General features: G+C 51.8%; 1 protein-coding gene across 2 annotated transcripts; it reads left to right on the top strand.

The window, feature by feature from the left end:
• Positions 1-873: 873 nt before the first annotated feature.
• Positions 874-24,972, top strand: SRMS (src-related kinase lacking C-terminal regulatory tyrosine and N-terminal myristylation sites). 2 transcript variants are annotated; one of them, XM_075901032.2, is made up of 9 exons: positions 874-1,552; positions 2,702-2,974; positions 12,540-12,661; positions 14,672-14,838; positions 16,912-17,053; positions 18,312-18,470; positions 20,696-20,877; positions 21,859-22,015; positions 22,903-24,972. In XM_075901032.2, the coding sequence occupies exons 1-9, from the start codon at positions 1,410-1,412 to the stop codon at positions 23,094-23,096; spliced, it is 1,539 nt and encodes a 512-aa protein (XP_075757147.2). In that variant the 5' UTR covers positions 874-1,409; the 3' UTR covers positions 23,097-24,972. The 2 variants fall into 2 exon arrangements, with proteins under 2 accessions (XP_075757147.2, XP_006132549.1); XM_006132487.5 differs by lacking the exon at positions 874-1,552 and having other exon boundaries at positions 1,572-2,974.
• The last annotated feature ends 1,638 nt before the right edge of the window (positions 24,973-26,610 follow it).

The raw sequence follows: 26,610 nt of genomic DNA, 5'->3' as shown, positions 1-26,610 counted from the left end.
ATTTCGATGGCAGTGTTATTCAGTGAACCTCTGTTCAGACCAATACAAGAGATCTCTTCCTCGCTGTCTTTTCTAACTTACTTCTTTCACATAAACAGCTGGCCTCCTAAAAACAAATGAGAGTCAGCAATGGAATTCCAGAGACAATTATAACTAGGCTGCAATTCAATTTTTATTTTTTATAACTTCTATGGATAATATCGCTGTCTATTTTTAATTTTTTTTTCTGATTATCAATTTAAATCATCACAATTGTGGGAAATTGGGGGGGGCGGGCAATAATTATTTATGACAATAGACGTCGATATTCAAACAGTTCAAGCTGTGTCACCATTAAAACCCAAGATTGACATCACATGTCGCACTGTACAAAGTAAATATCTTTCAAGCAAACTCTATGTTCTCAAGCAGTGTTTTTCTTACATTACCAGCCAGTGAATTTCAGCTCTCAATGGAAATCTTTTCCGTTGCTTTGTGTGTGCGCGGTGCAATTGACGTCTCCTAATATTGATCAGTCCCATCCCTCTGCCTGGAGACCTGCAGGGTCAGGGCACAAACAGGCTGGAAATAGTCGTTGTTCCTGCTTCCCCCTCCCCCCCATGCAGAACCTCGCTGAGGGGAGAAGTTTCCCCTGGCCAGTGCTGGGTGGGGCTGTGGTACATGCAGGGCCCCGGGCCACAGGACTTGAGCATTGCCAGGAGCCAGCCTGGCCATCAGCAGCAGGGGAAGGAAGGAGCCAGCCAGCCAGGCTGTGGGTGAGCGGAATGATCCGACCAGGGGCTGGGTCTCTGCACAGCGCTGGGAGCAGGGCACCCTGCTGGGAGGGGTATGGAGGAGCAGCAGGGGTGGAGGGTGAAGGGGCACAGGAGGGAGAGGACAGTGAGAGGGGAAGCAGGGAAAGGGCCAATGGGTGGGCAGCAGAGGTGACAGGTAACCAGCCACCAGTGGCTGGAAACGGGGTGGGGTGGGGTGGGAGGAAGCCTGCTAGCAGACAGTGGGCATGCAGCAGGGACTGCACTGATGGGCCAGCAGGGGGTGCAGCTGTCCCTGCACACTACAGCTGTGCTTAACCACCAGCCTTGCACACTCACCCCCTTCCTCAGCCACTGGGGACACACACACACACACACACACACACTCCCCGCTGGTGGGTGGGCGGGCGGGTGACTGGTGAGCAAGAAGCCAGCCAGCAGTAGGATCCACCAAAACTGGGGGAAGGAAGGAGGCAGAAAATACAGGACAATGAACCCATTTTTTAAAAGCAGGGACACCGGCAGGAACCAGAGGGGCTTAAGGACGAGACCGTCCCTTTCAAAACAGGACTGTGGGTCACCCTGCATAGCAAACCTGAGGCCACGTAAACAGTAAATTCCAGACAAGACATGCAATAAAAGTCTCCCTTTTATTTCATGGCCTGCTTTATACAGCTCATGTCCACAAAGGAGCTCCAGGATTGTTGTTGTTTTAAGAGCAAGGCAGTTGCAACGGAGGGGCTTCAAGGCAGGACTTCGAGGAAGGACCAGATGCCAGATCCCCGCCGAGGAGGAGGGCTGTAAGTGGCAAAAAAAAATTTAAAAAATTATGAGGCAAAAATACACACCTGTGTGAGCTGAAAACCTCCTCCTCTTCCATTCTCTCACTGGCTGCGTCTAGTAGGGTTGCCAGGTGTCCGGTATTGACCCGGAAAGTCTGGGATTTTCGCCTCCTGTCCAGTAAAAAAATTCAGAAAATGCCAGACATCTAAAATGTCCGGTATTTTCTGATTTTTTCCCGGCCAGGAGGTGAAAATCCCGGGTGCTTACCTGGTTCCGCAGGGGAGCTGTCTAGCCTGGAGCAGGAAGACAGGATGGTGGGTAGCCACCAGTAGCCTGTTAGGGCCAAAAAGTCTAAAAAGCATACTGGGTTTTAAAAAAATAATAATTTTTTTTGCTTAATAACTCTCGGGTCCTTTTTTTTTTTTCTCAACAACTTTAGACTCTCCCCCTTTTTTTTTCTCAACAGAATTTTTTCCCTGGTGGGTTTTTTTTGGGGGAGGCGGGGGGTATTCGGTATTTTTGGTTAAACCATCTGGCAACCCTAGTCTCTAGAATTTTTTTTTAACTCTAGCACATATGGGGAGATTATTTTTGTGTAAGATCCTGCACAAAATACAGATTATTTAACTGAGAGGTGCCACTTGCATGTACGAATCCTCTCTAGATCCCAGAGATTTCTGCTTGCCAGTAACCTGGACATAGCAGAACATAATTTGGGCTAATTTCTAGTTCAAAAGGCGTCCTTGCTGCTTCATGTGTAAACAGAGTGGAGTAATGCAGCAAACTCCAGCTGTGGTTGTCAGGCCAGATGTGTGTGCGGGTCAGAGGCTCTGGCTCCAGGCAGCAACGAGTTACACCTGATAAGCTAGTTTCACTTTGAGGACTAGGAAGTGCTCCGCTGAAGACAGCCCAGGCGCGAGTTCCAGCACGGAGCTGGCATCCCACGCCCTGGAGCACTGAGTCGAGCGGAGGATGTGCAGGGCTCCGGACTAACGCCATGGGCCTGCAAGCCCCTGCTGTGGCGGGGAGAAATTCTGTGGCCTAGCCACCCCAGGCGTGGAGGCAGCTTCCTTTGGGGCAGGGATGGAACAGCTCGTCCGGAAGCGCTTCAGCTTCTTCACCTCCTTCTGGAACAAACTCTGGCCAAACCCTGTTTCTGCTGACAGCTCCTCGCTGGGGTATTTTGACCCGGATCCTGTGGCCCTGCGGCCAGACCTAGAGCCGGTGCCTGACTCCCCCAGCGCCTCTCTCTTCAGTGCCCTGTACGATTTCCGAGCCAGGAGTGCCGAGGAGCTGAGCGTCAGCCGGGGAGACAAAGTCTGTGTCCTCAAAGAAGAGGGGGACTACGTCTTAGCCAAGAGGCTTTCGGGGGAACCAGCCCTGGGCTACATCCCTGCCAGTTACATAGTGAAGATCAGCGAGGAAACCTCCCACCAGCCGTAAGTATCTGCATCCCAGACCTTTTCTGGGGTGGGGGTGGGGATGGACTTTTGGACATGAAGCGCAAAGGGAGGGGGATCTCCTTCAAACTAGCTCTCAAGCACCAGTGCTATAGAGTGAGCTAAGGCCCCGCACAAACTAGGCACCGAGAGCTTTCCTCACCGGCAGGGGCAAAGAACAACAGCTGGGCCTGCGTTCAGGCTGCCCCCAATCAGCTGGCTTGGTTGCGTCTCTTGTCTCTCTTGTATTTGTACTTTGCTTTGGTATCATCAGCAGTCAGGGCCCAGGTCAGAGCTCGGTTATTGCACAAGGCACAGTTCCGGGCCAGGGCAGAGAGACGGCTGCTTTTTGTACAGCCCCTAGCACAACGCGAGCCTGCTCCAAGCCGGGGGCTCCTAGGTGCTCCAGTAACCTGGCTTGTGGCTACCAAAGGCCTGTAACACACCGGTCCCCTCCTGGGGCAGCTGTGTGGGTTAGCCAGTGAGTTTTTGAACGGAAACAATTGTACAGGGATAATTTCAATGTGGACACGTTGATCCCCAGGGAGCGTTGATCCCCCACCTCCTCCCTGTTGAGAATGCACTGTCCCCGTGTGCATCGCCTTTCCAGCGGTGTAGCTGCCGTTCACACTAGCAGGGTCCCAGAGGCTGGATGGAAGCAGCGCCGCGTCTGTGTTCAGACAAAGCTTTGTGCTGCATCAGGCCCCCAAACTGCTGCTCGTCCTCCTCTCCCAGGCCAGGGGGAGGCTGGGGGGCTGAGGCTACGGAGTCAGCTGTCGCAAGCTTTGCAGAGCTCAGCTGCTGGGCTGCACCCCCTGATCCCTACCAGACAAACCCCCTGGTTCAGCACAATCACGGGTCAGTGGAGTTCTCCCGCTCAGGCACTGGCATAATGGGATGCACCTTCAGCCACTCAAGCGCCAACCACAGCAATCTACTCCTGCGACGCCCCCTCCTCCCTTTGATGATTTTCATTTTAGACCATTAACCCCTCTCTGCTCGGCGGAGAGAATTTGCCGTGCGAGGAGGCGGGGTTTCTTTCCCCACGCCGAACAATCCAGTTCCAACATGCTGTGTGAAGCACGCCTGGGACACTTCCGCTCTCCCCGGAGCAGGCCCATGAGTCAGAGGGTGTCATTAGCCTGTTACACGCCTGCTGGAAGCAAGCTCGTGAAAACTCCTACTCACGTTTCAATTCAGGTTTCTCCTCCGGTCCTTTTTAGCCTATTCCACTGACCTCTGCACTCTCGATTCTCACCCTGATTATGGACTAGACGGGGCAGAATGTGGGTGACAGGCGGAATCTCCATCCACATGCGCCAACACCGACTGGCACACACCACAGTCAGTTCTCAGCGGGAAAGCATGTTGCGTTAGGAAATAAATGGGCTTCCATCCTATTTCCCCATGAGATGCAGTGGACCTGGCACCAGAATAGCCATTTTCCAGCACTGATGTCCTACTGTGACTTGATCACACTGAGAGAGAAGTTTGAGGGCTAAACTGAACAAAAAAATGGATTTCGGGGCCAGAGATCCATAAAAACGAAAAAAAAATTGTGCAGGTCGAAGGGAGCGAAAATTTCCAAATAAACTGCTTTGCTGTTTTTGAAAAACTTTTCCCTATTTTTTTTTTAATTTGGCCAAAACTGTTTGCCAGATTCAAGCTGAAAGGGTTGGTCATCCCAAAACTGCATTGGTCGCTGATTTTAGTATTTGCCAAAAAAGAAACAAAATCGCCCAGCTCTCCATCCAAACCCCAGTGCCAACGGCAGGGTGGGTGTTGTACCAATAGCCATCAACACACTGATGGCTGTCACATGCCGGAGGCATGACATGTGTGTAGTCCTAACACTGAATAGTGCTGGGTCAGTCTCTTACCAGGACACCTGTGTCTCACACCTTTTCTTGCTTTTCTTGCTAGTGGCATCAAACCCCCAGTTAGATCAGGAGGGACACAGTTTGGTGCGGGTGTGTGTGTAGAGCACACATCTGCAGTCCAACTTAGCTATTACCATTGGCAATGCAGCAGGACAGTAGAAGGAAGGTCCAGTCAAACCTTCACTGACAAATTCATCATGGGCCCAATGAAGAGAGTAGCTGAGTTAGAATAATTGCTGGAGAGGCGTGAAAGTCACAAGGAGGAAATTGATCAGGAGCCTGTGATGTATTCGTGACTCCTCTGATGCAATGCATTCCTCACTTTCATGCCTCCCCAGTTCCTAGCCCCTTCCTTTAATCGTTTGCTACGATGGCTGCAGACTATGCCGGCAAGCATCTGCGTGGCAGACAGAAATGAATGGGGCGTTGCCGTTCGCATCAGGGTCCTGATTTCTGAAAAGCGGCTTCTGGTTTCGTTACGGCCCAGTATCACGAGTGCAGTTCTGCAGGCGCAAAGAAACCCATCTCCTTGAGTCACCTGCCCGCACCCACAGGCTGGCAGGGAGAGTGGAAATTTCAGACGCAGGAGCCAAGCTCGCTGCAATCCAAAGGCAAAACGCACTGGCACCTCTGTGGCAGAGGCGCTGGGATGACACTGACCATGTTTTTGGAACTCCCGCCTGTATTTCCAGGTATTCTCAAACACACCTGCAATTGTTTGCACCCATCACCTGCCCCGACTTATCCCGGGATGCATGCTTGATGGCTGAGCGGAGGCCGAGATACCAGTCAAGGACAAGGCCAAAGGTTCTTTGCAGCCACAGTCATTTTATTTTCAGAAATTGCAGCAATGAAGTGTTTTGTGGCTTGCCACCCTAACGTGTGATCAGCCTGGCTCCCTTATGCTAGGGTGTGCACCTGCAAAACGGCATGACATAGCCCCTCTCTGGAGTTTGCAAGCTAAGGGGTTCTCTTCGCTTGCCGCTGCCGCAATCGATCTTCCAGAGTTTGATTTAGCACGTCTAGTCAAGACCCACTAAATTGAACTCAGAGGGCATTCTCATAGTTGGCCAGTATTCTACTCCTGTGAGAAGTAAGGGAAGCCAATGGGAGCATTTGCTTCTATTGGCCTCCCGCTGTGGGGACAGTAAAGAAAATCGAATCGAGATTAACGTCGCTGGAGTTGTGTATCTTGATTCGACCTTCCTCTTTAGTGTAGACCTGGGCTAAATAAACACAAAATACAAATTGCAGGAGGGGAAACTGAAGGGAAGTGGCTAGCCCAAGTGGTGGAGTCAGGAATTGGGCAGATGGACACCGTAGCTTTTAGCCCACGTCGCCTGCTACGTTGGAAAATAAATGTTAAAGAGGCTTTTCCAAGAGGCGTCACTGTGGAATGGACACACAAATCTGGTTGTAAGGGCAACTGTACATTGGGTTTTTTCCCAGCTAGTATGTGGCCAGGATTCCCCAAGCTGGCTAGAACAGTGTTTCTCAACCTTTTTTTTTTTTTTTTTTTTTTTTTTTTATAAAATACCCCTTTACAAAAATTATAAGTACCCTCCGTACCTACAGTTTTCAGACACAATTTTTTTCTACCATTGCAACACATTTGTTGAAACAACTTCATCGTCGCTAGGAGGGCAATGAAATTTCTGGGTGTAAAAAATACAAAAATAATAAAATGCTGTAAAACTTAAAACAAAAATTCAATTTTCTCCAAATTTCAGTTGTCTTGACATACCCCCCAGACTTCTCTCGAGTCCCCCTAAGGGTACTTGTCCCACTGGTTGAGAAACACTGGGCTAGAATACTGAGGGCGAGCTTATGGCCTGTGGGCGGGCACGGGAAACCTTTCCCGAAGGGGTAACCTCTGGCAGGGCTGCAGACGCCTGCATGCACCATACGCCTTCCTATGCACTTCTGATTCTGCTCCCAATGCAGGCCAGGGTGTTGATGGTACCAGTTGGCCGCATCCTGGGATTTAATTGTTCAGCTCCATGGGTGCTTGAATCTTGCCCCGGCAAAGGAAGTGGAAGGGCCCCCTAGAATTTTCACACCAGGTGAAGAGATGGGGGAGGGGCTAGGCTACTGCGCTGGGAGGAAGCCGATTTCCTCGGCGAGTTTACTGCGAGCGAGCGTGTTGCAGGGAGCGACAGTCAGCGCCTGCCACAGACACACCCCGGGAGAGCTTGTGTGGGAAGCAAATCCTCCCTTTCCAGCTCCCTGCTGGGCAATGACACCGGTCCCCGCCCCCAGGACAGGCCTGACCTGTCTGCCTCTCCCAACAAGAACAAACAAGCACGAGACAAACAAGAACCGGACCGACTCGCTGTGGCCACTGCCAAGTCTGTGAAGCTGTTGGGCGGATCCAGTCACTGGCAAATGCAGTTTCCGGGGCGCTATTCACCCAGCAGCCTTGGGAGCCTCTCCTGGGGTGGGAATTTGTGGGGACCCGGACAGACCCGTTCAAACTGCTTAGCCGGTTCTGGTGTGTGAGAGGGACTCTGAGCTAAGCCTGGGACAGGCAGTTGGGGTGCCAGAGGGAGTTCTAGGTGCAGGCTCTGGGAGGATATTTGGATAGAGGTGCTCGGGGCTAAGACAGGGACTTGGGGGGCAGGAGGGGGATCATGACTGGGGTAGGAGTTCAGGATGTTGGCTCCAGCTAGGCACTGTTCAACTCCGGTGGCTCCTGGGTGGTGGTGCAGTGGAGCTAAGGGAGGTTCACCCTTGTCCTGGCCCTGCACCACTCCCAAAAGCATCCAGAAAACTCTGTTCCAAGTCCTATTGTGTCCCTTCTCTGTTCTGTGGAGATAGGCTATTGGGTGGGAGAGGGGGCACCTTGACATCAGCACCTCTCATCTCCCTCCCCGTCCTGCACAGCAAGCAGGAGGCTCCTGAGGGGACAGCTCCAAAGCAAAGGGCAGGAGATGCACAGCAGTGGAGGGAGGAGCAGCTGACATGCCAGCCCTTGATAGCCTCTTGGCCAAACCTGTCAGGATCACCTTTCAGAGGCTCAAAGATCTACCAGTAGATCCCAATCTACTGGTTGGTGACCACTGTCCTAATGGTTTTAAAAAGGGATATGCACAAATTATAGGCCTAGAGGGAATGGAGGGGGAGGACAGAGCTGGGATCCTATTTGCATCCATGAGAATTCCTGAGTGGGAGTTTCTTAGGAACAGTGCGGTTTAGGGGAGTCCCTATATTGTCAGCTTTTAGGGGCAGGGCTCAGTGTTCCCTCTAAGCTGAGTGCTTGGGCGACCACCCAGGAGAAATCAAATGCCACCCAGCTGATTAGCAGAGCTCCTGCAGCTGGAAGCAGCTGGCAGCATGTGTTTCTATGGGTGGTGCACGTCCGCACATGCCTTGGTGCACAGAACAAAATTTATTCTGCACACGTATAGAGAAAATGAGAGGGGAAACGCACAGGGACTGTCTCTTTCTGGGGTGTTCCAGCTGGTAGCACAAGGGGGGGGGGGACTGCTTCACAATTAGACATCCTAGGTCCTACGTTACTACAAAGAAGTGATATAATAATTAGAAGAGTGGTGAGACACGCATATAATAGGGCCCCTCGTCCCCTGCAGCCTTACGCACACGGCATGGCCGCTTGGGCATTTGTGCATGGACATTTTAGTCCCCCCCTCTCCCCTCCCCAGTGTTACGGTGGAATAATCCTGACTGGAGACAAGGCTGGCTCAGGGCAGGGACTGTGCAAAACAGCCCTTGGGTGCTGCCTGGAGAGCCTGCAACATTGATTTATTCCAGGGCCAGTTGCGATGGGCTGTGTCTCGTACAAAGAGCTTCCCAGCGCCCTGCCCAGACTGCGCCTGGTAGCTCAGCCCTTAAAGGCCCTGTCTCCAATCACACGCTTTGCCTGAGCTGCCTAGAGCTAGTCCAACCCGAGGCCTCCTTTGCTCAGAGACTGACGGCAATAGGGCCAAGCACAGGAGAGATCGCGAAGGCAGGGAAGAAAGACCAGCAGCTCCCTTTCCAATCTGTATCAGACCCGGGGTGTTCTGGAGGTGAAGGGCAAATCCGGGCCCTAGTTTAGATGCTCTTCTAGTCTTTCCTGCGTCCTTGACGGCTGCATAAAGATCCCCCAGGCTGGTGCCCTTAGTAGCGTCAAGTGCTTGTAATCAGACAGAATCTAAAGCGCGGCTCCCATCTGGGGCAAAGTCCCCGGCTCTCCTTTACTCCCCTCCAATCACAACGTGTGAGGGAAACAGTTCAAAGCTGCCGTGCGGTGGCAGCCGATAACGAAAGGCCCAGGTGAACCCGAGCGAATCCATCCACAGCCGCTGGGCCCAAAGGTTCACGGTGACCCCAGAGCGGGCCCTTGTTTGCGGGGTGCTGCCCTCTCTGAACTGGGCAGCAGCTGGTCAGCGGCTCCTTCGGCAGCTGCACAAACACCGCAAGTGCTCAGCGCAGGTCCCATGGGCTGGAACCCAGCAACCAGCTTCTCTGCCGTGCCGGCGCAGCTGGGCAGGGGCGTGGGCGCAGCATAGGGTGATCTGGCTAGGGAGGGAACGTCCCATTCTATTGGTTAACCAGTTCAATATTATATTTAACCAATTAACTGATTAAAAAGGGCGGGATGGGCTGGGAGGCCTCCCTGCTGCTAGCCATGTGCAGCAGGCCTTTCATGGGGCTGAAGCAGTACCCTCCCCCCAGCGGGCAGGAAGCTACTCCAGCCCCCATGGGGTTAACCTTTCACATCCCTAGAACTGGCATCCTGATCTGCCCAGCCCTGCCACTGAGGGACAGAAGCAGTTTCTGGCCAACCCTTAGCTGTGGCACCCGGAACTGGGGTTTCTGCTCCCTTTTTGCCACATGCGTGAGAAAGCACACAGATGCTGCAGAGAGCAAGGCATGAATGCCCATCTCCCTTTGTAACGTGGCTAATGTCCAAGGGGAAGTCGTGTGGGCGACGTTAGAAAAGGACCCGGGTGTCTGATGGTGGTTTGTCCAAGGAGCGACATTCTAAACTAAGGCACAGAAAGTACATAGAATCATAGAATCATACAACACTAGCACTGGAAGGGACCTCAAGAGATCATCAAGTCCAGTCCCCTGCCCTCACGGCAGGACCAAGCACCATCAGGACTATCCCTGATAGATGTCTGTCTAACCTGCTCTTCAATATCTCCAGAGATGGAGATGCCACAACCTCCCTAGGCAATTTATTCCAGTGTTTCACCACCCTGACACTGAGGTAGTTTTTCCTAATGTCCAACCTAAACCTCCCTTGCTGCAATGTAAGCCCATTGCTTCCTGTCCTGTCATCTGAAGCCCGAGAGCACAATTTTCCTTTCTCCTCCTTGTATCCTTTTAGATACTTGAAAACTGCTATCGTATCCCTTCTCAGTCTTCTCTTTTCGAAGTGAAACAAGCCCGATTCTTTCAGTCTTCCCTCATAGCGCATGTTCTATACCTTTAATCATTTTTGTTGCTCTTCTCTGGACCTTTTCCAGTTTTTTCCACATCTTTCTTGAAATGCGGTGCCCGGAACGGGACACAATACTCCAACTGAGGCCTAATCAGTGCAGAGTGGAGCGGAAGAATGACTTCTCGTGTCTTGCTCACCACACGTCTGTTATTGCCTCCCAGAATCATATTTTTGTTAAAGTATCACACTATTGACTCATATTTAGCTTGAGGCCCACAATGACCCATAAATCTCTTCTGCAGTATCCTTCCTAGATAGTTGCTTCCCATTCTGTATGGGTGTGTCTAAACTACATGGCTCCATCGATGGAGCCATGTAGATTAGGCTGATCAGCAAAGGGACATGAAGCCGCGATTAAAATAATCGCGGCATCATTTAAATTTAAATGGCTGCTACGCTGAGCCGACAAACAGCTGATCAGCTGTTTGTCGGCTCAGCGTGCTAGTCTGGACGCTACCGTGCTGACCTGAAAGCCCTTTATCGACCTCCCCGTTATGCCTCGTAGGATGAGGTTTACCGGGGAGGTCGATAAAGGGCTTTCATGTCAGCAGGGGAGTGTCCAGACTGCCCCGATCTGCCGACAAACAGCTGATCGGCAGAGCGGGGCAGCCATTTAAATTTAAATGAAGCCGCGATTATTTAAATTGTGGCTTCATTTCCCTTTGCCAAACAAACCAATCTACACGGCTCCGTCGACAGAGCCATGTAGTTTAGACGTACCCTATGTGTGAAACTGATTGCTCCTCCCTAAGTGGTGTACTTTGCATTTGTCCTTATTAAACTTCATCCTATTTACATCAAAGGGCAGTTCATTCAGTCCTGAGTAACACGTCTCCATAAGCTAGTAAACTGTGCAGCTTATTTTTACATGCGCAGCTGTAACACCGAAAGGCAGAATCGAACCTGGGGTCTCTGGTGCCACTACTGCATGAGCTAGAAGCCAGTTGCCTGGTAGAAGAGGCTGTAGAGCAGACTCATGAGTCTCTCTGTAAGTGGCCTCGGTGTCCTTAGATGGGACAGTGCTACACCCAGCAAGCGTGTGGGCTACACATCTGAATTAGAGCTTACTGAGGTGAAAGCCACCTCCAAGGGCAGCTACTCAAATACTGGGGTGCATGCCCTGCACACGTGCATCCCGTGTCCGGGTGTCTACTGGGCTAACAAGGGCTGGGTTACAGATGAAAAGTGCTTTTCCAAACAAAGAGGATGGTTGGTTGGACGCCGCACCTCGCCCCACGGCCGTGCTCACGTGAGCAAACACAGGTACGCATACATAGAACCCGCTGAACGCCATTCCTAAGCAACGCCACATCACAGAGCCTCCGCAACCCCCAAGGACATGAGAAATGTGCAAATTAAACCTGCCTGCGCATGAGAGAGAGTCACTTTCCCCTCTTCACAAACAGGGGGACTCCATTCCCTGCAATTCTCCCATTCCCTGCCTGGCGCATGGAAAAATAGGCCTCGGCCTGCACATTAACAGCACATCCAGGTTTCCCCATTTCTCTTCTGTGCGCTCTGCTCACCCCACGAGTCTTTTCTCATCTAGCTTAGGAGGTGGCGCAGATGGTGCCCGTTGCTTCTGTATCCCGCCTCCTTCTGCATAAAACAGAGTAGCCCCCAAAGTCCCTTTGGGGTCCTTGGGGTCCACTCCTCAGCTGGTGTCAATCTGCATAGCTCTGTGGAGGTCAGTGCAGTGCTGCCGACGGACCCCAGCAGTGGGTTTGCCCCCTGGTGCAAGAAATGGTTAAACCAGGGTGGGGAACATTTTTTGGATCAGGGGTCACTGACACACCGAAAAAAATCAGTCGGGGGCTGCCCACAAGTGAAAAGCAACAACACCCAAAACAAACCCGCACGGACATGGCCTCCAGCTGAGGAGAAAGACACTTCTCACGTTCCCCTCGCACACCTGCACCTGGGGGGGGCCAGGTTATTAGAGTCTGTGTGCTCCATCCCCACAGGCTGGTGTCAAGGAGGGGACTGGAGAGCCAGCATGGGCTCCCTAAAGCTGGGAGGAGCCCTGAATCTCAGGGGCTGGATCCACATCAGGCCCCCAGGCCTTAGGTTCCCCACCCTGGGGCTAGACTTCTCCAAAGTGCACTGCCCATTTCGGTGCGTTATTGGGCCTTACTTGGAAACATTTCGTCTCCATGCCTCCAGGAGCCAGCGGGCTGTGAGGGTCTGTCCGGGAGGCTCTGTGGCTCTGATCGGTCCTTTGTTTGTCTTGCAGCTGGTACTTCAGCGGAGTCAGTCGCAACGAGGCCCAGTATCTCCTACTCTCGCCTCCCAATCAGCACGGCTCCTTCCTCATTCGGGACAGCGAGAGTAACCGGGGGGAGTATTCTCTGTCAGGTAATCCCGAGCTCTTGGTGGTGTCCGGCCCTGCTGCGCGGCCTCTCTTGTTGACTCCTTTCTGCCCTCTCATCGCCAGTGGGGCTCAAAGCTGCCCAGAAGCAGGGGAGGCACATCTGGGGGGGAAGGGAAGTCAGATGGTTGTAAGGCACCTTGTCACCTGCCTCCACCCTGGGGTTGGCCAGGGGCCAAATCAACCCGGGCACAATTGAGAGCCGCCTCAAAGCGCTTCTTGGCAAGGTCAGTTTTACATTCCTGTCTCTCTCCACAGCCCTTCCCTGGGCTGTGCTGGGCTCCCGGGTAAAAGCAGGGAAAGGAAAGACATGAACATGTGCCACATGTGCGTGGGAGAAGCCCTGGGGCGAAGGAACCTGCGGCGTGAGGAGCTCGGGTCACCACTGTGCAGCAGAGAGCGGGGGAATGTGGTTAAAGCTTTTCACAGCCTCCTGTTCAGATGCATGGCAAGGCCATTGAGCGCCCTCTGTGCAAATATTGATCACCGAGCCACTGTGGGAAAGGAAAGTACATTGCTCTCATTCCAGAGCAGGAAAGCCATAAGCAATTTTCAGCCATTTAAAGGCAGCTTTGTAGCCCTTATTTTCCTGTGGACTATTAAACTAAAAATCCACACTTGACACTATCAGGGCCTGATAGGGATGCAAATTAGTCGGTTTTATGGCCCGAGAAGCCCATTTTAATTGCTCGGCCTGACCTTTGGCACGTCACAAGGTGAAGGGCCTCACCCAGAAATTCCTGCGTCATGCTCCCAGCTGCTGTTTGCACACTGGCCTGTCCGCCACAGTGGTATTCAGCCTTGATTTAAAGACTTTGAGCGACTGGTGAAGGCGCCGTGTCCCTGGGTAAATTACTCCAACCACTAATTGCTAAAAATGTACCTCTCCTGTCTGAATTTGTCTAGCTCTAGCTTCCAACCATTGGGTCTCGTTGGGCCTTTGTCTGCTAGAGAAAGAGCTTCCTGGTATCAAATCCCTGCCATATGTTAGTATTGATGGACCACTAGAAGATTTACTCGGGTCCTTAACTCCAGGCATCATTTGACTCAAGTGCTCTGGGTGGGGCAAGAGGTGAGGGGGTCAGGACGCAGGCTGCCCTGGGGGAGAGAGGACTAACCCAGCCCTCTCTCACCGCAGCAGCATGGGGCCAGGTGAGAAGCACCTCTCCATGGTCACTGCAGCTCCAGTGGGGAGCATGTCCCCCGGCTGAGGCAGGTCCAGATTCGTCTGTCCCCTGTGCTCCCCAGCCAGAGTAAGGAATGCAGCAAACGGGGCATTTTCCCCTTTCTCCCTGACAAAGGGGAACAGCCGGCAATGTTCCTGTATGAATTGGGGGGGCTGCCCCCTCTTCACCCTCCCTAAAAGGCACCTGGAGGGTGGGAGGCTCAGGGCTGGGCCAGTCCCCAGCCAGCCCCTCTCACTTGCCTGCTGATTCTGTCTCTTCTCTGTCTGGTTTTATGAAACGCAATCCCATTCCAGGCACATCCCCTTGTCCTGGCCCAACCACCCCCTGACCTTGCTTTACATTATAAGAGGAAGCCACTTACCAAATTTGGTGGCCCTAGGTCTTACCCTTTAGGTCAGTGATTTTCAAACTGTGGGTCGCAACCCAGGACTGGGTCATGGGATGTCGGGCACTGGGTCTCGTGGCTGCAGGGGAAGCAGGGGAGCAGCGGAGCAGCGAGGGTGCTAAGGCAGCTACCTGCCTGTCCTGGCACCGCAGACTGTGCTGCACACCAGAAGCAGCCAGCAGCAGGCCTGGCTCCTAGGTGTGTGGGGGGTGGAGGAGAGCACACAGGGTTCCCCACACAGCCCCTGCCCCGAGCACCAGCTCCGCACTCCCATTGGTTGGGAACCTGCTGCTGGCTGGATGTTAGTGTTTGTTATTTCACTGATGTAAATCAGAGCAGAACTGAGCCCAGAGCCAGCAATACTCAAGGGTCACCTGGGCGACTCAACTTCCCTTTCAATGATTCATTGGTCTTTTCCCTTGCAGTCCGCAACCATGCGAAAGTCAGCCATTTCCGCATCTGCAAGGAGCCCGACGGAGGGATGTACATCCAAAAGGGACAAGCTTTCCCCAACATGCAGGAGCTGCTCACCTTTTACACAGTAAACTGGAAAGTCGTACAGTGCCCCTTGTTACAGCCCTGCATTCCTAAGGTCTGTGTATGCATCACTCATGCCTCCTAGTTTCTTTCCCTCTTACCCTCATCTTTACCCTGGTGCTCATCATTAGGGGTGCCAGGTGTCCGGTATTGACCAGGACAGTCTAGTATTTTTGCCTCCTGTCTGGTAAAAAAAATCAGAAAATACCGGACACCTAAAATGTCTGGTATTTTCTGGTTTTTCCCTGCCAGGAGGCGGAAATACCAGACACCTGGCAACCCTACAACACACTTGGCAACTGGGCCCAGCCCCTGGCCTCCTGACACCCTCCCCACCTCCGGATCCCCTGCTTACCTGGTTCCGCAGGGAAACTGCATTCTGGCTTGATCAAGAAAACAAAATGGCCGCCGGCAAAAAGCCTAAAGACCAAGGGGAAGCAATGCCTTCCCTGGGTCTTAGTGCTCAACCTCTCCGCTGGTCCTATCCCTATCTGACTCTGCAAGCACTGAAAGGGCCATGCTGATTTATTTCTTTGTTTATTTTGCCCAACAACTTTGGTCTCTCCCTTTCCCTCCCCCCGCAACAGAATTTTTTCCAGAGTTTTTTTGGGAGGAGAGCAGGGGTTGGTCAGTATTTTTGGTTAAACTATCTAGCAACCCTACTCACCACTGAGTTGTGGGCCTCAGCCATTTTCTTTCTTCTTCATCTCACAAGAGACTCTGTTATTTTATTTTAGTCTTGGAACTTGTTCTGTGGTTGTGAGAGGGGGGAGGAAGGGATATGCTAGGGGAGATGTCGGACATTAGGAGAGAGGCATTCTGACAGATGACTGAATTTTTTTCAATTTTTTGTTGCACCAAAACAAAAATTAAACAGAAATCTAAAAATTCCCCAGTGGGAGAAATGGGGCCAGAATGGTGGGGGAGGAAGGGGCAGAGGGGAACAGTTTCCTGCTGTCAAAAAAAATTGCTTCAGTGAATAAATATTGAACAAACAGAAAATGAAAACTGTTTTGTTCAGTGTTTCTTTCACGGAAATGTGTCAATATTAATGGTTTGAGGCGCTCAGGGTTCACACTATATTCACTGAAAAGGTTGTGCACTTTTCAAATAGCTGCTCTCTTCTCTGTCCAGCAGCCTCTTTGCTTTCAGGCTCTGCGGTGTTAATTATAAGATTAAGGAGTCTCTCTTGTTCTGGGGCTTTTACTTGGTTTTGATTTTCTCAAGCAGAATGGCCTAGGGCTTTCTCAAAGAAGCACTCCACATTGGAGGCTAGCTTTTAAGATCATTGATGCTAATTGGAGTGAAAACCCATTTGAAAAGTAAGAATTTCCCATGGAGCAGAAATTCCAAGTTTCAACCAGTTCTACTGAGAAGTTTAATTTGCGGGGGACAGAGACCATTTTCCTAGACCGTCATTAAGCACCCTCTTACATACAAACCAGTATGAATGGTGCCAGTGGAATGGGAGCGCCCAGTGATCGGAGCGGCTGCTTCCCACCCTTTCCCGCCTCTCCTCTGTCTTCACACTTCCTGTGAGACCCAACTACCTCCGGAGAGAGTCCAGAGCCCTCAGGATCCCTTGAGGTTTCGTATTCCTGGTCTGAAAATAGTGGCAGACTCCTGCAGTCTCAAAGTTCTGGTCTCAGGGGCTCGCAAACGTGCCCAGGGCTTTCCAAAGGCAGCAGCTGTTGCCAAGGATTCTGGGACACGTCTGAAGGTCAGAAGTGCGCACAGACCTGAGAAGAACAGGAGTGCCTTAAGGCCCAGTGGTTTAGAATTCCTGGGGCTCTGGACTCTTTAAATTACTGACGGAGCCCCAGGCAGTGCAGTCCGGGCAGTGCTGAGGGCTGGTTGGGGGAGGTGTAGCTCTCTCTCTCTCTCTCACACACACACGCACACGCACACATGCACATTGCCCAGGGCCCAGCAAAGTCTGTCAGCCCCGGAGGAGAATCAGAATGAAGAGGTGCTGTATGGGATTGGCCTGGTGGCAAGGGACCGTGCTGACTTGGGTTGCTTTCTCAGCCAATGCCCTGCTCAGCCCTGGTTCATAAAGCCGGCTCTACCTGACTAGCTGGACGGCGCAGGCCTAAAATGAAATGTTCTTTGTATCTGTTCAATACAGGCACCTCCAGTGAGAGATTCCTGGGAACGGCCCCGGTCAGAATTCATCCTGGGGAGGAAGCTGGGGGAAGGATATTTCGGAGAGGTGTGGGAAGGACTGTGGAAGAACATGGTGCCGGTTGCCATCAAAGTCATCAAACAAGGTGTGTGGACGTGAAGGGAACATTAACCACGCCCCATCTTGTCTCTTTGATTCACTGCCCCCTCGATTACCCAACCTCCCATGTAAACAAGCAGAGTGAATCCATTAGCGCTAGATAGAACTTCCTGCCTGGCTTAGCCAGTTCAGTAGGCTCCTTGCCTACAAGGGAGCTGGGTGCAAAAGCATTCACACGTCTGCATACACCCATTCAAAATCCGGCCTGGTCTAAGCAGAGAACCATGGGAGGCGGGTATACTAGGCAGGGGGAGGCATTGCCTTTCTAAACCACCAGCCTGGCCCCACCCAGACTCCGCCCCCAGAATGCCTACTGTAGGCGTTCTGGGGGCAGAGTGTTGCTGCCACCGAGGGCCCGCCCTCCCTGTTCTCCGGGGGTTAGGGAGGCTGGGGTCACACGCCATTCTCCCTCCCTGGTGCTCCATTGCCGGGGAGGTTCGGACCACTCGCTGCCCCACCTCACCGTGATGGGGGCAGGGTCTGGGCAAAGGGGTGGGGCTGGGAGCAAGGTTAGGATTTGCCTCCCTTAGCCCTCCCTTCAGCCACCGCCCATGCGGAGGACTTTACAAAATGGCTCCCCCATCAGCCTGGAGGCCTCATGGTGAGTAGAATAGGGAGTATCAACCTTCTTGTACCCCTTTCAGGCATCTGATTTGTCTTGCGTCCCCCCAAGTTTCCCCTCATATAAAGGCGACCGGCTTACAAAAATCAGACATAGAAATACAAAAGTCTCACAGCGCACTGTCCCTGAAACATTGTGGACTTTCTCATTTTCACCACATAATTATCAATTCGATCAACTGGAACATAAATATTGTTTGCGTTTCGGTGTATAGTATACAGAGCAGTGTAAACAAGGCGTTGTCTGTAGGAAATTCTATTTTGTACTGACTTCACTAGGGCTTTTTATGTAGCCTGCTGTAAAACTAAATAAATATCTCGATGAGTTGATGTAGACCCTGGAAGAGCCCTGTGTACCCCCGGGGTCGGGTTTACCCCTGGTGGAAGACCCTGCTGCAGTCAGCGGCTACCTGAAAAGTATCACCTAAGCCCTAACAAGGACCACCTCAGTACACGTTCTTGTTAATGAGCAGTGAGGGAATGGGGTGCAAGAGCCAAGGGTGAGGGTGGAAAGCCCAGAAAGTGAGCCTTAGCAGCCTCGTGGAGAAGCCAGGCTAGGAATGGCAGGGATGAACGTAGCGAGAAAGTTACTCACCCCGGAAATGTCTCGGTTTCCTCAACAGCCGACATGAAGGCGGAAGATTTCACCAAAGAGATTCAGAACCTGAAGCGGCTGAAGCACGAGAGGCTGATCCAGCTCCATGCCGTCTGCTCGGTGGGCGAGCCCCTGTACATCGTCACGGAACTCATGAGGAAAGGCAACCTGCAGAGCTACCTCAGCAGTCAGTACCACCCTGCCCTTGTTGCTTAGCACCCCGCGGGGCCGCGCCTAGGCCTCGCCCCACACTTGGGTGGTAGCCGCTTTCAGGACTGGAGTCTCGGAGCACTTGAGAGCGCCTCAAATGGGTGGGGAGGCCCAACAGGGGGGCCTCAATGAAAACAGCAACCACACACTAAGGCTATGTCTATACTGCGCTGTTTTGCGCAAGAAATATGCAAATGAGGTAACGCATGGAATATCGCCGTGCCTCATTTGAATAATTAACGAGTGGCCACTTTTTGCACAAGAGGCTTTTGCGCAAAAAGGAGCCTTCTACCCGGCTCCTTTTTGTGCAAAAACCCCCCTCTTGCTCAAGAGCCATTCTTTCACATTTTTTCAGGAAGAACGACTCTTGCGCAAGAGGGGTTTTTGCACAAAAAGGAGCTGTGTAGAAGGCTCCTTTTTGCACAAAAGCCTCTTGCGCAAAAAGTGGCCACTCGTTAATTATGCAAATGAGGCACAGCGATATTCCACGCTTCACCTCATTTGCATATTTCTTGCGCAAAACAGCGCAGTATAGACATAGCCTAAGGTCAAAAGAGGCAGGCCACTTAGTTCTGCTCTCAGTTACTCAGTGGAGCAGTTCCATGCTTACCCCAGGGTAAGCGAAAGCCAAATTTGGCCCCGGGACCTGCTATGCAGTGCAATTCACCATCAATCGACCAGGGACAATTCGCCATTTTAAATGTTAAACCTATTATAGAAGCCCTGGCCCCTACCACCTATAACAGGCCTCATCGCAGAAAAGCAGCCGTCGTTCTGAGCACGCGGATCTGAACATCTACACAGAGTGTTTGGTGCTGGTATAACTAGCTTGGTTGGGGTGATTGCTTTGCTGAGCTATTTATACCAGGGCAGTACCTTGTGTGGACTATCGCATTAAAATGCGGCCTTATTTCAGTACAGTTTATTCCCCTTCCTTTATGGAGGTGGTACTGCCCAAACTATACCAGGGTAGTGAAAGCGGAGCTGTTTGTGTGTGTACACCAGGTATAGGCTTCCTCAAAGCTCACGCAGGTTTGAATGCCTGGCATCGCTTGGTGCCCTAAGCAGAGTTGCCATGGCAAATTGAGGCCTGGTCTATACTTGACCAGCCAGAGAAGCCTAAAGTACCCAACTCCAGCTACACAAAATGCGTAGCTGGATTCGGCTTAACTTAAGCCGAGTCGCCACGGTGTCCACACTGCAGGAGGCTGATGGGAGCATGAGCTCCCGCTGCCTTCCCTTACTCCTCACAGAAGGAGATGTTCTGGATGCCAGCTGGGGCTGCCCTCAGCGTTCGATTTAGAGGGTCTACATTAGACCTGTTAAATCGAACGCTAGAAGATCGACCTCCAGCGGGTCGATCTTCTCCGTAGTGTAGACATGCCCTGAGACATTCGCACTGTGCAAATGGCTGAACGGTTAGTGCTGCTCCGTTGTGCAGAGACTCCAAAGGGGGCTGTGTCATGCAAGAACTGGGAGAGTGAGTTTTCACCTCTCCTGTCTGCTCAGTCACCACCTCTGTTGGAAGCAAAAGACCGAAACTTATCCCTGGGGCATTGGCGTGTGAAACTGTGAAAAGGGCAAGTCTCTGGCCGCCATCTTGATGAGTCAGCCTGAAACATCCCAAAGAACATGCCTATGGAATTTACGTCTCTGGTTCTTTTCTTTCACTTTCCTTCCACCCAGGAAATAGTTGTTAGGGAGCCAAGTCTCCCAGCTGGGACCTGTTTTTTCCTCGGCAACATCCTCCATTGATGAATGTGATCTACTTTTGGGTTCCGGAGCCAGCAGGGCTTTTCTAACCAAGTTGCAGCCAGTCCCTTGTAGGATGGGCTCTGAAACACAATTCCCAGTTGCGAGTTAGGCTGCGTGGTGCATTCTCTTAACCGTGAACTCCTTCTGAAGACCAGCTTCCTCGCTGTTCAGAGCTCACAGGGGCCCGAGCCGGCCAAGCACTGAAACACGTGCTTAACGCTATAGGCAGGGACCCCTTAGTTCCAAGTTAAGCGTGTACTTTGCAGAAACGGGGGCCACGTAATGGAGGCTGCACCCAGTCATGCCACGGGGGTTTATTTCGTCAGTTCCTAGCAGGTCTCTGTCCCGACGAGACTGTGCTGAGTCCACAACAGGCTTTTGTGAGGGTTTTACTGGATCAGCCTAAACCAGAGAGTGATTTTGGTCCCTTGCTTGCTGGGTTAACAGGTCTGGAAGGAAAGGCTCTGCGCACACTCCACCTGATCAGCATTGCTTGCCAGGTGGCCGATGGGATGACCTACCTTGAAGAACAGCACATCGTCCACAGGGACTTGGCAGCTCGGAACATACTGGTGGGAGACAACCTCACCTGCAAAATCGCCGATTTTGGACTCGCCAGGCTCCTCAAGGTCGGTCTGCTGGAAGCTATGGGTCCTTTTATGTCCACGTTTCCTGTCTCCAAGGGACGGCTACTTCCAAAGGGCCAGTTCACGCTGGAACCTCTAGCCCCACCCTTGAGGCTTTTACAAGGTGATGCCGTTCTACCAGCTGGTTAGACCTAGAGACAGCTGATTCACCGGCTGGGGAGGTTCCCTTTGGGTAATACAGAACAGTCAACCCCACCTCTTCCCAAACACTGATTCGCCTCCCTGCACTCTCAGTCCAGACCTGAGTTGAAGATGAGAACCTAGCACCAGGAAATCCAGGCTGACAATGTGCAGAGCTACCACTAGACCACGGCTGGGCAAGATGTGGCCCTGGGGCTAGATCCAGCCCACCTAACACTTTGATCCAGCCTGCAGACTGCATCTGGCCACTTTCAATGTATGTCCTGCTGAATTTCCAGGCGGCAGCTCAGGCAGCAGGCTCCTATTTAAATGGCTCATGGGTCTAACCTGGCAGGGGCAGGAGCTGTGATCCCTTTAAATAGCAACAGCAACCCCAAACGGCTGCCAGGCAACGCGGTAACAGCAGGGTCAGGATCTGCGAGCCCTTTGACTGAGCTTTTAATTCAAAGCTTCCAGCTCCAGACAAGTCTAGAGGGAAGCTAGTCCCTAGCCCCGCCTCTTCTGTCCCAGGCTCCGCCCCTTCTGGGGGTGGAGCCGGCCCCTGACCACATCCCAAAATTCATTAAGTGGCCCCTCTGTGAAAATGATTGCCCACCCCTGCGCTAGAGCGAGGTCTCCAAACAAGGTCTCCAGCTACAGTGCATGTGGCAGGATACAACTTGCCTGGAGCTCTGCCAAATCTGTGTTGGAATTAAAATGAGGGACCAGCTGAGGTTACTTGAGATAACAGTCTAGGCCTCTCCTGCTCCCATGCCTTTGACAGGGAGGGATTGTGTTTGTTATTTCCCTTCTGCTCATAGCCCATCTCCTGCTGCCTTTTAGGACGATATTTATTCCACCAGTGGCAGCACCAAAATCCCCGTGAAGTGGACAGCCCCGGAAGTAGCAAACTACCACACCTACTCGCTGAAGTCCGATGTTTGGTCCTACGGGATCCTACTCTATGAAGTCTTCACCTACGGGCAGACCCCATATGAAGGTATGGCGCCCACATCTTCCCTCTCCCCTTTGTCCGGCGAGGCTGCCTTCCGAGGGATACAGCGCCACGCTCTTCCAGAGCACGTCCTTCAGGGTGCTTTGACACACAGAAAGCCCCCATGGCCAGGACGCTTGGCGCCCAGGTTAAACTGATTCTGGCTCGCATTGCAGGGCTAAGTGTAGACACGCAGGTTGGAGCCTAGACTATGCAACCTGGCAAAGGTGGGGGAGAGACTCATAGAACTGACCTGAGCCCTAACAGCTGTCCAACTATTGTGAGCCCTCAACCCACTGACAAAGCCTCCCCCTCCCCGAGACTCGGTGCTGTGGGTTGGTTGGTTTCATTGCAGTGCAGAGCCACCCTCACTGTGCGCCCCTTACTCAAGGCTGCTGTCCTCTAGCTCCCCACCTCACTGATGTTCCAGCCCTTTACATCGTTGCCGGAGCCCCATGCAGTGCACTCTGGGAAGCACAGAGCGCTGCCTGGGGGGAGGCGTGCACTCTCCCAGCAGCACTAAGGGCTGCCCAGCCCAAGCCCCCGCCCCTTATGCCTGAAGCCCCACCCCTTCTGGGGCACGGAGCAGCCCCCACCTCCACCCCGCCTCGCCCAGGGGCCCAGAGAGGCAGTCGGCCCCACTGCTGCCAGCCCATTGCATGGAGCAGCTACGGCACAGGCCTGAACCAGATAGTTGCTACTCATGGGAGGTGCACTTGCTGAAGGACTGAACAGCGAAGGAGAAGCCATTCCATATGGGCCGTCTCTCAGGCTGGCTAGACCCCTCACACTCACCCTGAGCCATTTGGGGGATAAACTCCATGACAGGATGGTGAATAGAGATTCCAAAATGACTCAAGAAGGTCATTGGAGCCTCTTTGGTTTTCTTACAGGAATGACGAACCAAGAAACCATCCAGCAAATCAGCATGGGCTACCGCCTCCCCCGGCCAAGCACATGCCCTCCGGAGATCTACTGCATCATGCTGGAGTGCTGGAAGGGCAACGCCGAGGAACGACCCGCCTTTATCGTGCTGCGAGAGAAACTCTGCTCTCTGTACAGACGGCTGCACAGTTCTCTCTCCTGACGGAAAGGGCATAATAGCCAACACCCGCCCCTATTACTTTGGGCTTTGGTTCTCACTCCCGCCCAGTGTTGCAGCATGGCCGGGGGCCTCCACCCCATTGGCTGACTCATAGAGGCCTGAGCCCAGACGGCTTTCTTGTGTGGCACGTGTCGGGTGAAAATACACAAGGCTTTCCTCTGGGGAGACACGGGAAACCAGGTTCCACTGTGGAGAAGGTGAGCCTCCCAGCTATGGTGTGACCGTGCCCCTGTCACACGGCAGGCCTCACCACCAAGGCGCCTCCTGCTGGTCACTCAGGGAATTAGCATTTTTGGGGCTGGAGCGCCCCCTTCTGGCTGGTGTCTCACCTGCTGTTACTGTTATTCGCCACCACTCCATGTCAGGGCCCATGGCTCTCTCAGATGGTGACGCCTTCCTACTGGGGTACTGCCCTACCACAGTGCCCCCACACTCTGGAGTCCTCCCCCTCTGGGGACTCTCAATCCCCCTATGCCCACCTTGCCTCAGTGACTCACTGCTAGTCTTCATCTAGCCCCTGCCTCAGGGCAAACTGCAGTCTGAAATGGCCACTCATCATTGGCAAGGGGTTGTGGACCTGCTGCTTTTGTGTATCCTGGTTGCCTTCCCTGCAGTCTGGGAGCTTGCCTGACCAGAGTTTCCCCAGCTCTGCCTGACTTTCCCCAGTGAGGCTCTAAATCAAGAAGCCTCTAGCTTCCCTAGCAACCAGGTCTCTCCTACTCCACAGCTGGAGCAATAGGGTCTCTGAGTCTTCCCCTCCAGGAGTTTGTATTTATACTGCCCTCAGTTAAATTGGCTCCTATCAGATACAGCTGCTGTCTCCACAGTTCCAACGTTCCTCCTGGGCTGGGTTTTAACACCTTTAAGGGCCAGTGCTGGGCAGATGCCCCATCACATCACATCACAAGAGGACTCATCCTGGTCGATGGGGTCCAGCAAAGCGGTCAGCATGGGCACAAGAAGTTCTGAATTTAAACAGCATGGCAGGGTTTCACCTGCTGCATTGAACGTGAAGTTTCCCCTTTTCGTTGTTGGAGTGAGTGAGTGGTTGACATGGACTTATTCGTGGTGTGTGTCTGATGGATCCCTCAATCCATGAATGTAATAAACCCACCCAGTTTCCACAGTGCAGGCGGAGCAAGTAGTGCTTCAGTGTCCTCACCAAGGGCAGTGTCTAAGTTAGCCGTGTTGTGGTCAACACATCTTTATCTTGCTGTGAATCCCTGGTTCCTCTTTGGAGAGATCCATGCACCCCCCATTTGGGGCTCAGACTTCTCCCACTCTGCCTTGAACTGCAAGTTACCACCCCTCCTTTCTGCCACAAATTGGAGGGAGGGAGCTATAATAGTGTTCCTGTAACCATCATCCTTCCTCACCATTATTTATGCCTCATCTGTCTGCCATAGGCCTCTGCAGCACAGACGCCTGGTTTCTTGGTGTCCCCCAACTATGAAACAATAAACCATCATGAGCATCCCTAAGTTGTAGGCTAGGAGAAACTTAAAAAACAGCACATAGTCTGGTAGCACTTTAAAGACTGACAAAACATGTAGATGGTATCATGAGTTTTCGTGGGCGCAGCCCACTTCTTCAGATGTGAGAGGTGAAGGAGAGCTAAGCGGGATCACCCTGTCTTTTAGCGCCACGCAGTGGCAGCCAGAAGTACTGCATTCCTTTTATTTGTCAATTGCAAATGTCGATGTTCTAATTGTACATTTTCCGCCTCTTTAAATACGAGCATTTTAACCAGAGTTCTCTGTATTTCTCATCAAAGTATCTGTGAAGCTTTCGGTTGGTTCCCAGGAGGATCTAGGAAAGGGTCCTCTTAAAAAATAAAAACCGATGTGTCTATCCATTTCTTATCGTACTTCCTACCTTTCTTATGCATTGGGATAGTTTGCAATTGTGGCCTTAATGAAAAATGACCAACTGTCCTGAACTTTTTTTTCCCTTACACTTTCTTCCCATGGGACCATACGTACCAATTTGCCTCCTTGAAGTCCATCAGCCTGCTGTTGTCCTTCCTACCATTGCTCAAAAACTCTTATCAGCTTCCTGATCACTTTCATCCAGCCCTCAATGTCTCAGCCAGCTCCTCCCTGTTTGAAACAATCAAATGTAGAACAGCCTCTTCCCTGATTGCTTCTTCCGCCCTTCGTAATAAAAAGTATCCGGTGCATTCCAAGAACTTAGTGGCTAATTGGTGGTCCCTCCCACATTTTCTTCCCAACAAATGTCTGAGTGGCTTAAGTCCCCCATCACAACCTAATGTGCGTTGGGTGGTTTGGTTAGTTGTTCACCTCTGCTTCCTGGTTAGGTGGTCTATAACAGGCACTTTTCATGACATCATTCTTGTTTACAACCCATTTAGCCTTACTGAGTGACTTTCAACAGGTCTGCCTCCCGCTTTTATCTTGATCCCAGTCGGAATGATAGGAAGTGTGGTAAGAGCCCACCGTGGCTTACCTAGGAGACTGTCAGAAACGTGAAACTCAAAATATAGTCATACAACAAGCGGAAACCAGGTCAAATTATGCAGGATGAGTTAAAAAAAAACACCAGCACATAGGGATAAAATTTAAAAGGCCACAGCACAAAATAAGCTGGATATATAAAGGGTAACAAGAAAACATTTTACAAGTGAATTAGAAGCAAGAGGAGGACTAATGACAAAGTAGGGCCATTACTCAATGAAGAGGAAAAAGCAATAACAGAAAACGCGGCAAAAGCCAAAGCATTAAATGCCTTTTTGGTTTCAGTTTTCACCAAAAAATAAGCAGTGTTCAGACAACTCACAGTGAATAGCAATGTAAATGGGGGAAGATCCAAGGCTAAAATAGGGAAAGAACACATTAAGAACTACTTAGGCAAGTTAGAGGCAATGTTCCCTCTAATCTTTTCCATCTCTGTACAGATTTTTCCATCTAAGTGCAGAATAAATTTTGTTATATGCACCAAGGCTTGCATAAATGTGCACCACAGGAGAAACACAAATGAGCTGGGGGTGCTCTGCTAATCAGCTGGGTGGCACTGGATTCTCTCCTGAGTGGTTGTGCAAGTGTACAGCTTACAGGGAACACTTGCTGAAGAAATTGCTGAGCCATTAGTGATTATCTGTGGGAACGCGTGGAGGACAGGAAAGCTCCCAGAGCACTGGCAAAGGGCGAATATAAAACCTAGCTATAAAAAGAGGACTACAGGCAATCCAGGAATTATAGACCAGTTAGTTTAGCTTTGGTTCCCAGGAAGTTAATGGTCGTAACATTAAACTTCGTAAGCACACAGAAGATAATAAGGTGAGAGGAACAGTCAGCATAGAGTTGTCAAGAGCAAACCAATCCAATAGCCTTCAATGGCAGGGTAAGAAACCTTATGAATAGGGGGAAGCAGTAGATGTGCTATAGCTCAACTTGATGTATAACAACAGTAACCGTGTAAATGATCAAAATTCTGTTGGTTACATGTTTGCTTGGGGACCTAGGAGTACAGAAGGATG

This window comes from Pelodiscus sinensis, chromosome 17 (genome assembly GCF_052426305.1).
Source record: "Pelodiscus sinensis isolate ZL-2025 chromosome 17, ASM5242630v1, whole genome shotgun sequence".
Classification (NCBI taxonomy): domain Eukaryota; kingdom Metazoa; phylum Chordata; order Testudines; family Trionychidae; genus Pelodiscus; species Pelodiscus sinensis.
Note: the sequence above shows the minus strand (reverse complement) of the source record. Positions and strands in the feature narration are given on the sequence as shown.

Bases quoted from the DNA above. Each gene is read 5' to 3' on its own strand.
- SRMS (XM_075901032.2), top strand. From the start codon at position 1,410: ATGGCCTGCTTTATACAGCTCATGTCCACAAAGGAGCTCCAGGATTGT. The intron at 12,662-14,671 runs GTAATCCCGAGC...TTTCCCTTGCAG, and splicing joins GGGGGAGTATTCTCTGTCAG to TCCGCAACCATGCGAAAGTC. The intron at 14,839-16,911 runs GTCTGTGTATGC...TGTTCAATACAG, and splicing joins TACAGCCCTGCATTCCTAAG to GCACCTCCAGTGAGAGATTC.